The 12,950-nt window shown below is 41.9% G+C and overlaps 1 protein-coding gene across 1 annotated transcript in view; it reads right to left on the bottom strand.

Annotated features, from left to right (window-relative positions):
• Positions 1-1,105: 1,105 nt before the first annotated feature.
• efnb2a (ephrin-B2a) overlaps positions 1,106-12,950 on the bottom strand; it is a 104,100-nt gene continuing 92,255 nt past the window's right edge. Inside the window, exons 4-5 of the mRNA XM_061926296.2 lie at positions 7,279-7,389; positions 1,106-3,062 (exon numbers count right to left, since the gene is read on the bottom strand). Of these exons, the coding sequence (XP_061782280.1) occupies positions 2,656-3,062; positions 7,279-7,389 (518 nt within the window). The 3' untranslated portion in view covers positions 1,106-2,655. The remainder of the gene's footprint in view (positions 3,063-7,278; positions 7,390-12,950) is intronic.

Raw genomic sequence — 12,950 nt, forward strand, 5'->3', positions numbered from 1 at the left:
TGGGCAAATATGGAAAACAAAAAAGCAGTCCAAGACCACATATGTCACGAATGAGTTCAGAAAACAAATCAGTATTTTAACAGGATTTGAAAGCTAACACTAAGCCCTTCCAACGATCTTTCCTCATACACTAAAGCTCACTGAACAAGTTATTTACTCTAATCCAATAGCAAATATGTGTACATTTAACCATCAAAGCCTTCCCTTTGCTTTGATACCACGATCATCGCTGTAGACCTGGTAAATGTAGATAAAAATGCTATTTCTCTTTCTGGCAAGCCTCCTAAATAGGTTAACTACTCGTATTCCGGTGTGAAATAACATTAAAATACGTGAGGCAATGTCGCACATTTTTTCACAAGCTTCGTTTTAACCATCTAATACACAAAACCCTGGCGCCAGAGTTCTTGAAAATGTTCACCCTGGACGGTCAAAACGGATAGAAAAATATGATTTTTCTTTTTTTTTGTATATATCCGTGTTCATGTGGACAAAGCCTGAGAGTATGTCTGAAACAACAGGTGAGCACAGGTCATGCTTATCAGCGCCCTCGGATCCCTAGGGTAAACTTTACAGTACCGAGAGCTGTTTCACGCAGCTTTACTATCCTTGACCCTATCTCAGCCTTTCTTCACCTGAAGATAAAAAAAAAAAAAATCGGACTGTTAAGGCAAACTGGATTCCTTATTGCCCTTAACGCTTTCCCGCCTCGAGCTCCGGTTCCAAAGAGACCATGATAGAGCAATTTTCTGTATCGCTGCCTGTCTGCGGACTGCTGTGAAGAGGTACCAAAACGGTGTTAAAAGTGCTGCTCTATGTTTATAAAGGCGTCCGCTCTTTCTACAAGGACTTTGTTACTCCGCTTGTGTTTGAATGTTACACAGAAAATGATGTGCCTGCGTGGAATGAATCAAACCTAGTTCAAACCAGACTTCAGATCAAGCGCAACACTCAAAAGTCTCTTTACAATTTGACACATTTATCACAAAAGCAAATGATTAGACCATTTTGACTGGTTTATTGTTTATGTGTGCCATGGGAATCCTCCTGACGTGCATCTCCCAAAAATCTAACCTCGCGTCATGGCCTTGCGGCCCCTGTAGTACAGGGTCGGCGCGGCGCTGTTGGGAGAGTGGCCGTGCCAGCAACCTGAGGGTTCGTGGTTCGATCCCCACCTTCTACCAACCTCGCCACGTCAGTTGTGTCCTTGAGCAAGACACTTCACCCTTGCTCCTGATGGGTCGTGGTTAGGGTGGTTGCATGACAGCTCCCACCATCAGTGTGTGAATGTGAATGGGTGAATGTGGAAATAGTATCAAAGCGCTTTGAGTACCTTGAAGATATAAAAGCGCTATACAACTATAACCCATTTACCATTATTTCTTTAGGGTATTTTCGAGAATAAAAGTGATTAGGTTAGGTTCGGCTCCAATAACACACTACGTCTTTCTTTAATCGTCATTGTTTTTAATAGCGACAATGGAAGCTAAATAGCCAATGTCTTTGTCGCTCGGTGAGTTGACTCACTGGAAAACTTCGCCTCCAGCTTTTCGACTAAGAATTGCAACTTTGAAAGGACTAGACGGTATCATGTTTGCTGTAACATAGCCTAGTCAATGGCGGCAATGGTTTCAGTGATGTTTGGCTTCAGGTCCTTGATGTGTCGTTTCTTTGTTCCATACTTGATATCTTTAACAAAACCCCATAAAGAAGCCCAGGTGAGTGGTCTTCCGGTCCAACCATGATTCCAATCGGGAAAGGTTTGATGTGAAGAAAAACTTTGATCACCACTGCCGTACGTAGACAAAATCTGATAAACAAATCTCATCAATTGCTTTTGTAAGACATTTTTTTAATTGTAAAGAGACTTTGTGGCTACACTGTACATTTTGACACATAATGGGATGCATTTTTCTTGAAAAACTTTCAAGTAACAGGTGTGTAGCGACAGGAGAAACGGTGTAATCCGCATTAAAAACAACGTGGAGGTGGTGAGTCAGTCAAGAAAGTCCCAGAGTGCAAGAACGTATCCCCTTTCCTTGTTCACCTGGGACATCCAAGTAGTCTTTGCAGCCAGTGAAGCTCGAGAGAGAGCAACGTGAATTGGCTTTCACTTCCACAGCCGACAGCTCACACCATTCCCCTGCTGATGACGCAGCATTAAGGATACTTAAACTGAGGATCAAACCCAGCCTCTTCAGACTAAGTCATGCCAACATGGTCATCCCACATCCCAGTTTCCTAGCGTCTCTGGCGGACTCGTTTGCGTCCCTACAGCCGTATTTCCGTCGCATCCTAGCACAGGGGTTAAAAAAACAAAACACTTGCATACCTCTAAGGTCCCCTACATGTTGGCCACATCCACAAACCAGAAAGGGAAAACGTTAAGCCTTTCCGCTCCCTAATAACCTGGTAAAGTATCAGCAGTGGCAACAGCAGCAATTTCTCCAACCTCTGCCAACTCAGCTGGACTGTGGAGATACCAAAAGAAATTGGTATCAGCAACCTTTCACAAAGAAAATATCGACAACATAGAGGAGAGGAGTTGGCAGAATGGGAGAGAAAGAGCGAGGGAGTCATGGTGGCAGCTGAAACCAAGACCTGGTCCCTCCTTTCCCTGGTATTGTTCCTGTCTCTTGCTTTCAGAGTTTCTCTTCAGACTTTGTAATAGATGTTGGCAGGGCTCTGCGGCGGCATCTCTTGGACTATGTAGACTGGGTGGCCGTAATCGCCACTGACCTTCTCGTAGTGGGGGCAGAAGACGCTGTCAGCAGTCCTGAGCGGGATGATGATGTCGCTGGGCTCGGAGCCATTATTGTTTCCGCCGCTGCCGCCTCGCTTTGGCGTGGCCAGAGTACTCAGGGACAATGTAGCCGCGTGCTGTGGCGAATGCTTGCGGTGACGCCGCCGGTACTTGAGCAGCAGGAGGACCAGCATGATGATGATGATGATAAAGATGACGCTGCCGGAGGCAATGCTGACAAAAATGGCCACCCCGGAACCGATGAAATTGGATGACTTCCCACCAGTGTTGTTTTGTTCACTTTCTCTGGACGCGACACCTGACAAGACACAGAACAGAAACATGAGAGTCGACACATGACAGTAAATGTGTTTCTTTACCAGATAATGTTTCTGGTACAAGACACTGTTTGTGACGCTCTAACACACACAAGAACCATACTTGCCAACCTTGAGACCTACGATTTCGGGAGGTGGGGGTGGGGGGTTGGGGGGCGTGGTCGGGGTGGGGCGGGGGCGTGGTTGGGGGCATGGCTAAGAGGGGAGGAGTATATTTACAGCTAGAATTCACCAAGTCAAGTATTTCATATATATATATAAGAAATACTTGACTTTCAGTGAATTCTAGCTATATGTATATTTATTTTATTTTATATATATATATATATATATATATATATATATATATATATATATATATATATATATATATATATATATAAGTAAAATAAATACTTGAATTTCAGTGTTCATTTATTTACACATATACACACACATAACACTCATCTACTCATTGTTGAGTTAAGGGTTGAATTGTCCATCCTTGTTCTATTCTCTGTCACTATTTTTCTAACCATGCTGAACACCCTTTCGCAGGTACCCAGAAAGGTTTCGAGTACCACCAAAAAAACTGAATCTCTGAAGACAGTATAAAAATCTGTGTTAAAGGTGTACAAATACTGTTTGTATAATAAGCATGTTATTGTTTACAAATGAGGGTTAAGAGTTCAGTACTAAAAAAAAAGAAAAAAGAATGTGGCTTAAGTGCAGTTTTTTAGTTGAGCTGCTGCATTTTTTGGTTGGGTTGTTTATTTATTTTGAGTAACTTCTACATTTCTAAAAGGGAAGGAATGTAATAGAGTGATTTATGTTTGTCCGTTGCCATCTCCTGGTGAATGTTGGCTATAGCGTACTGGGGTTACTTTTTGGTTGGCCAACGATTTAAGTGGTGTTGCGCACCTGACGTCAAGTGTGTGAGTCTGTTCTGAAGTCTACAGTAAAGAGACGTACTTCATCACCTCGCCTGGTTATTGCCTCCAACTCAATATATTACAACATCATTGCTGTTTACGGCAGACAAACTGCTTTACGGTAGAATAAAACATGACTGCTGTTGTTGTGTGTTGTTACCGCACTGGGAGGACGTTAATGAAACTGCCTAACAATAAACCCACATAAGAAACCAAGAACTCGCCCTCGATCATTCTACAGTTATAACGTGATTGGGCAGGCACGCTGTTTATATTGTGAGAAAGCGGACGTGAAAACAGGCTGTCGACACGTCACTCAGGTCCGCATGGAGCTGGAGGGGGCGTGGCCTCCAGCTCCGCCTGAATTTCGGGAGATTTTCAGGAGAAAATTTATCCCGGGAGGTTTTCGGGAGAGGCGCTGAACTTCGGGAGTCTCACGGAAAATCCGGGAGGGTTGGCAAGTATGTGATCACGACAAACCATGTTCCCGACATCTACAAACAATTAGCTACCTGCTGCCACCTACTGATATGGAAGAGTATTACACGGTTACTCTGCCGAGCTCTAGACAGCACCGACACTCAACAACGACACATTATTTGCTGGTTTGCAAAAAATATTTTTTACCCAAATAGGTGACATTACATACCGTATTTTCCGCACTATAAGGCGCACCTAAAAACCACAAATTTTCTCAAAAGCTGACAGTGCGCCTTATAACCCGGTGCGCTTTATATATGGATAAATATTAAGATTCATTTTCATAAAGTTTAGGTCTCGCAACTACGGTAAACAGCCGCCATCTTTTTTCCCCGTAGAAGAAGCGCGCGGTGCATGCTGGGATATGTGACGTTTCATTTCCATTTGTGTGTTTATGTAAAGACCCCAAAATGGCTCCTATTAAGTGTGTTGTCTGTCTAATTATAAATAATGCAGACGAGGCGTGTTAACTGAGTTCTCAACGTTTACTCACAGCGTGCTCATAACCACATTCTAACTGCCAGCATACAACAACGCTTCTCAGGGCTACCGCGCATGCTCGTAACTATCGTTGCATGCTGGGTAGTGTAGTTGTTATATTTGCTAGCTCATAACAGCACATTGAGAGACACGCTTACGCGCTTAATTCAATACTCGCCGTCATTCCGGGTGGATTGACAAAAGACCTCCAGCCGCTAGATATTGGTGTCAACAGGGCATTCGAAGCTAGACTGCTAACTGCGTGGGAACAATGGATGACAGAAGGCGAACACACCTTCACTAAGACGAGGAGGCAGCGCCAGACGACGCCAACATCTGCCAGTGGATCGTAAATTTGCCCAACTTTTCACTTCGGACACCGAAGACGAAGGATTTACGAATGAAGAATAACTTCAGAAAGTGAGCGCTATGTTTATTTTGTGTGTTGTGACATTAACGTTCGAGCAACATTATGTTGCTATTGCTCTGCACTATTTTGAATTTTACTATGTTTGTGATTGCACATTTGCGTACATTTTGGGAGTGAACAGAGTTGTTAGAACGCTGGTTTTTAATATATTATTAAAGTTTGACTGACCTATCTGACTGTTTTTTTGACATTCCCTTTAGCGCAGCGTAGGCGCGGCTTATAGTCCGGGGCGGCTTATTGGTGGACAAAGTTATGAAATATGCCATTCATTGAAGGTGCGGCTAATAATCCGGTGCGCCTTATAGTGCGGAAAATACGGTAATCTCCCCCGGCACACCAGACTGTATCTCACGGCACACTAGTGTGCCGATGCACAGTGGTTGAAAAACACTGGTATAGACAACTTGTATTTCTAGATGCATTTAAATGTATCAGTCAACGATGCAGAACAGGGATTCTCAAACTGTGGTGCGAGTACCACTAGTCGTAGCACACCAAAATAATCACTTGATTAAAGTACAATGTTTTATTTTTTCTATATTCTAACAAAGTGTTACTGTTCAAACTGTGTGTAACGTTTCAGTGGCCAAAATATTAAATATACTTGTTAAATAAAACATCTGCTTTGTTTTCAATGAATACTTAGGCCTACTATGCTACTGTAGTTTAATGTTGGTCATTGTGGTGGTACTTGGGAAGCCACGTTTTTTTTGAGGTGGTAAAGTTTAAGAACCACTGATGCGGAACATCACTTCCACGTGTTTGTCCTGACTCCTACTACTGTTTTTTTATTCAGCACAGAAGGCGAGGTGTGCTATTACCGTCATTGAACAGGTGCTCCCTGGTTTCCCTGTTCTATGCCGATCTCTTGAGGCACTAAAATTGCTTTATCTGCCGCAGCACTGACATGGGTGTTGATAGAAGATGGCAGCGTAGTCCAAAAAAACGACTCATCTGCACGGACGCCCATATGCTCCTGCCAGCAGCTGACAAGGCGCAGTTTATACGATAGCATTGCAAATGATTTGGTTGAATAATAAACGTTTCAAGACTGTTAGGCTGTGCACTAAAGGGGGTGGGACAGCCATGATGATGTGTTTTAAAGTCCCTGAAAGCAGGTTAGTAATAGCTAGCGTAGAAGAGAGCAATGGATGAGAATCAGCACCTCCAAGTCCGAGTCCATGGTTCTCGCCCGGAAAAGGGTGGAGTGCCATCTCCGGGTTGGGGAGGAGATCTTGCCCCAAGTGGAGGAGTTCAAGTACCTCGGAGTCTTGTTCACGAGTGAGGGAAGAGTGGATCGTGAGATCGACAGGCGGATCGGTGCGGCGTCTTCAGTAATGCGGACGCTGTATCGATCCGTTGTGGTGAAGAAGGAGCTGAGCCGGAAGGCAAAGCTCTCAATTTACCGGTCGATCTACGTTCCCATCCTCACCTATGGTCATGAGCTTTGGGTTATGACCGAAAGGACAAGATCACGGGTACAAGCGGCCGAAATGAGTTTCCTCCGCCGGGTGGCGGGGCTCTCCCTTAGAGATAGGGTGAGAAGCTCTGTCATCCGGGGGGAGCTCAAAGTAAAGCCGCTGCTCCTCCGCATCGAGAGGAGCCAGATGAGGTGGTTCGGGCATCTGGTCAGGATGCCACCCGAGCGCCTCCCTAAGGAGGTGTTTAGGGCATGTCCGACCGGTAGGAGGCCACGAGGAAGACCCAGGACACGTTGGGAAGACTATGTCTCCCGGCTGGCCTGGGAACGCCTCGGGATCCCCCGGGAGGAGCTGGACGAAGTGGCTGGGGAGAGGGAAGTCTGGGCTTCCCTGCTTAGGCTGCTGCCCCCGCGACCCGACCTCGGATAAGCGGAAGAAGATGGATGGATGGATGGAAGAGAGCAAATGATCTCACCTGGCTTCTCCAGAACTTCATTGTTTTTTTGGGTGTCCTTGCTGTCTGGGAGTTTAGGAGAGTTGGGCACCTTGGTGGGGTTGTCTTTGGGTGAAACGGGGTCTGAAGGGTCTAAAAATACAAGATACACAGACATTAAGTTGCATGGATGATGCACCTTTTCACGTCACAATCGCATCACCAAAACCGACCGCTGCTGCTCACTGCTCCCCTCACCTCCCAGGGGGTGAACAAGGGGATGGGTCAAATGCAGAGGACAGATTTCACCACACCTAGTGTGTGTGTGACAATCATTGGTACTTTAACTTTTAACTTTATTATTGTCAACGATATGGACCATTGCACCCAATCGGGGTACTAGGATGACAGGGGATGCAAAACAACAACAGTGCAATACTTTTTCATAACATGGTCAGTACTGCCTAGTTTCTCTTGTTATATTCTTATTTTACTGTTATATTTTTATTTTCATAGTTGCTTTTTATTTTTATACTTATTGTAATATTTTGTTTCCATTTATACCCCCATTATTTACTTTTTACTTGCTGCTGGAATTTTAATTTTCCTGAAGGAACTCTCCTGAAGGAATCAATAAAGTACTATCTATCTATCTATCTATCTATCTATCTATCTATCTATCTATCTATCTATCTATCTATCTATCTATGTGCGACCCTCGGAAATAACATTTGGAAATGTACACTAAAATAAATGTCCTGCACTTTGACCTGAATGACTTTTAACAGATACAATTTAAATGGTTAATTTTAAACTACCTTAAAAGCATGTTTATTATTATTAACGTCTGTATGTTAGTCTTTATCCCAACTATACTTTGTTTACTTAAAAAACAACAACACTAATTCATGACCCTAACACTTCACACCCGAAGAGATGTGGAATATTCCACAGGTCACATTGGTACACAGGAAGTTGCATCATTCACATTCTCAGCAGGCCATGGAAATAAAAAGGGTAAGATTATCATAGCTGTATATTTTTGTCATGTATCATTTTCCATGTGTATATTTAAAAAAAAAAAAAAAAAAATGTATTGTTGAATCACTGTCAAAAGGTAAGAGATGTAGCAACATAGCATTTATGCCAATAGCATGTTGACAGTAAGCATAGTGTTAACACTTTTTGTGCTTCATTACAAAATATCCATGGAATTTATTTGTGTACATTTCTCCTGTAAAACAACCGTTTGATATGTTTGAAACGTAAAAAGTGTCATATTCACGCAAACTGTTATGATCCGCTGCCCGGATCATATTTTTGTTTTTGTTTTCAAGTCACTTGTGTTTTCTGCACCTCTTGAGTTTGTTTCTGTTGCCATGACGGCAGATTATTGTCACCTGCCTCTGGTTAGTGTCCCGGACGCGCACCTGTTGCCCGGGCACTAATCAGAGGGCTATTTAGTTTACGCGCTGGCCTCATTCGGTCTGTTGGTTTTGTTTGCTCCTACGCAACAAGTTACGCTCCTAGTTTCGCTCATAGATTACATTTTGATATTAGCATCTTTGCTTCCCTCTTGTTTTCCGTGCCGTGGTGCACCGCGCAGCATTTTGTTCTGCAATCAGAATAAATCATTTATTCTCACCTGCAAGCCGCTTCCTGACATCCCTCTGCATCTTGAAAAGACGACCTCCGGCATCACAATGCCACGAAAGCGTAACACAAACGACCTATGTTACCTAAGCGTGATGTCCACATGCTATTATCATAACTTATATGTGGATATAAGTCAAAGCTGTGGCCACTATACACAGGCAGGAAGCCAATTTGAATGTTCGGCCATCTAGATTTTACGGCCACATGTTTTTTATCTAGCGTGTGTGATTTGGCAATAGAAATGTCGATGTCGTGAAGAGTTAGGGGCTGTAAGACGTTGTTTAGGGGGACTTGCTGGGACTCATCATCCACACAGACACTCCGATCAAAGAGTAAGCTTGGGACACTGTAGAATATATTACTTGGCTTTATGAATATGTGCGTAGCTTATAAGTAGAGATGTCCGATAATGGCTTTTTTTCGGATATTCCGATATTGTCCAACTCTTAATTACCGATTCCGATATCAACCGATACCGATATATACAGTCGTGGAATTAACACATTATTTATTATGCCTAATTTTGTTGTGATGCCCCGCTGGATGCATTAAACAATGTAACAAGGGTTTTCCAAAATAAATCAACTCAAGTTATGGAAAAAAATGCCAACATGGCACTGCCATATTTATTATTGAAGTCACAAAGTGCGTTATTTTTTTTAACATGCCCCAAAACAGCAGCTTGGAATTTGGGACATGCTTGAGGAGGTTGAGGTGGGCGGGGTTGGGGGGGAGGGTAGTGGGTAGCGGGGGTGTATATTGTAGCGTCCCGGAAGAGTTAGTGCTTCAAGGGATTCTGGGTATTTGTTCTGTTGTGTTTATGTTGTGTTACGGTGCCGATGTTCTCCCGAAATGTGTTTGTCATTCTTGTTTGGTGTGGGTTCACAGGGTGGCGCATATTTGTAACAGTGTTAAAGTTGTTTATACGGCCACCCTCAGTGTGACCTGTATGGCTGTTGACCAAGTATCCCTTGCATTCACTTGTGTGTGTGAAAAGTCGTAGGTATTATGTGATTGGGCCGCCACGCAAAGGCAGTGCCTTTAAGGTTTATTGGCGCTCTGTACTTCTCCCTACGTCCGTGTACCACTCCGTACAGCGGCGTTTTAAAAAGTCATAAATTTTACTTTTTGAAACCGATACCGATAATTTCCGATATTACATTTTAAAGCATTTATCGGCCGATAATATCGGCAGTCCGATATTATCGGACATCTCTACTTATAAGTTCTTAAGTGTGTGGCTGCTATAGGCAATATTTGTAAAATCACTTTTTTTTACAGGGGGACATTTTTGTGGCCTCTAACGCCAGCGGACCCACCACACCTTAGACAGGCGGCTGCTTACACAAGTTTAACTACATTTACTCATTCTTTCCTAAAAACTCACTCCTGTTACTTTCTGTCTTGTTACTTTCAGTCAAACTAGTCATATCCTGAAATGAAAGAAAGTTGCCTGAGTTGGTCTCATACACATTTTGAATATCGTCTTTTCCGGACTATAGCCGCTACTTATTTCCAACGCTTTGAACCCTGCGGCTTATAAAACAGCGCCGCTAATTTATGGATTTTTCTTCGCTAACCCCCATATTGTTTTGTATTCAACAGATGTTTTTCAAACAACACGGACAGAGACACTGAAAAGGTGTGTTATTGTTTGTGCTATGTTGCCATATTTTGGACAAGTTCGCTCACTGCAGGCGCTGCTGGTTGAAAATGTACTTCCTGTTTTGTGCCTTGAACCGGGCTATAGTGTTTCTGCTCGAAAGAATATGTTCATTCCTCACTCCAAGCAACGTTTGTAAATTTTACAATACAACTACAACAACTCATACTTGCTAAACTGTCCCATGTGTGATGTCTGTAGGAGTGTTTTCAAGCATATGTGTATGTGCTATCATAATGTAATTAAGCTAACGTTGTTAGCACTGGCGAATATGCTAACATGTTTACAAGTGCCTGTGTTAGTATTATTAACTTACAATAGTATTATTATTTTTTTTTTGTCATAATAGTAAATTCACCAAAGTGTTAGCTGATTGGAGAGCTAGGTTCCGCATGACGATGACTTCTGTTTTTTTTGACCAGCAGTTTTTTACTGCCGTGTTATCGGCACCGTTTGGAAACAGTTAAGTTAAGTTACAAATGATTTCGTACGGGTATATATCTGCGGCTTATAATCTGATGTGGCTAATATATGTAAACATATTAATTTATTCTAAAATTAAAACAAAAACCGGTACGCTCCAAAGCCCGTAAAATATCGTAGTTCAATATGTATATTATCAAATTCGGGGTTGGAAAAAAACATGAATATAAATGTATTTTGAGTCACAACAAACCTGTTTGATGGAATATCCTAAGGCCATTATTTTTATTATTAATTATGATGCCCTGTTTATAAATCATAATCATTATAAACTTATGTAAAACGATTTTTATACTTTTATAACCAAACTTGAATATTATAAAATTTGATGTATGTTTTGTACTAAAACAAATGAATGGGAAAGACACTTTCAATAATGTATTATTTGAGTGCAAAAAAACAAATTAAAACATGAATTTGCATATGTTCCAGACAAATCACCGCCCCGGGTTACGATTATTTAGCAGCTCAACCAGTTGGTACAGTGGAGATGTTAGGGGACATTTGTCATTACAGTAATCACTCAGTAACTGAGCAGGAAGGGTCTAGGAATACATTTGCAGTAAAATGTCAAATGATACGTCCTGTCATTCATTAATTGACATTTTACATGTGCTTCTTTACGCAAAACTGGGCCCCCCACGAACCACGGGGCCCTACACACAGCACCTCATCTACGTACAGGGAGGGGCAGCCCTGTTTATAAATATGAATGGCATCAGTGTTTACACACAATAGCCGACTGTAATGTGATCACTCCTCTACAGTTTCACTTTCCAAACGTCCATAATAGAAAGCACCAGAAAGACTCCTAATGAGTCCACATGGTCCACATAAAAACGGGGGGTTTTGAGGGGAGTTAATACTCGCATGCTTTGAATCTTGAGTCTTTTTGAGTCTTGAATCTTTTTAGATATTTTTAAAACAGTTTTGCTGATTAATAAAATATGAGACTCAGCAGCACATTGGGAAATAATGATTGCAGTACTTTGAATTAGGATGGGGTTTATTACAGTATGAAGAGGACTCATATGGCCCCATTCGTCTCGGTTTACCTGACACATGAAACGAATTGTGGGGGGTGCACCAGGGGCGTCACTAGCTTTTAAGGACAGGGGGGGCTTAGCCCCCAGGAGATGCACAGGATGCGAGCGAACGTTACGCACAAGCACAAAACTTCACAAACGGCTAACAAAGACTTAGAAATTATTCATTGTTATTATTATTATTTAAAAAAAATGCACGGGACAAAATGAAATGCTCCCCGGGACGATGGCTTTTAACCATTTTTTTTCTTTTTCTTTTTATGTATTTATTCATTTTACATTTTATATTAAATGTCTTGGTTTTTCCTCCCTCTGAAAATCCTATGAAATGTTTAACAAGCCATCCTATAATATTACAACAGCTATTAATGTAACAATACAATAAAACAACTATATTTAATGATGTTTTTTCATTATTTTAACAATAGGCTAATGTACATTACTTTATATAGATTCTACAAGAAACACAAAACTTAAAAACTCAATTATTTACAATTGCACACACAAGGTTTCGTGCAGCTTCACTCATTGTAAAGGAAGATAATGTGCTTCGTACACCTGCAGGACCGCAAGCAAGGTCGCAGAGAACATGGGGACTGGAATTTGAGTGATGTGGGCATTTTCTATATGAACAAGTGGAATGGATTGGATACCGACGCACTAAAGGGGCTCTCTACCTTACGCTACGAAGTGAGGGGAAACTGAGTGAATAATAACAGGTTATATGATTATTTATTTAAACTCATATTCGGGCCACTTTATAATGAATATGTATTTGTAAAAAAAATAAAATAAAAAATATAACACCAAATTATTTAGGGGGGCTTAAGAATATTTTGAGCCCCCCTAAAATAGGCCTAACAACG

This window comes from Nerophis lumbriciformis, linkage group LG31 (genome assembly GCF_033978685.3).
Source record: "Nerophis lumbriciformis linkage group LG31, RoL_Nlum_v2.1, whole genome shotgun sequence".
Classification (NCBI taxonomy): Eukaryota; Metazoa; Chordata; class Actinopteri; order Syngnathiformes; family Syngnathidae; genus Nerophis; species Nerophis lumbriciformis.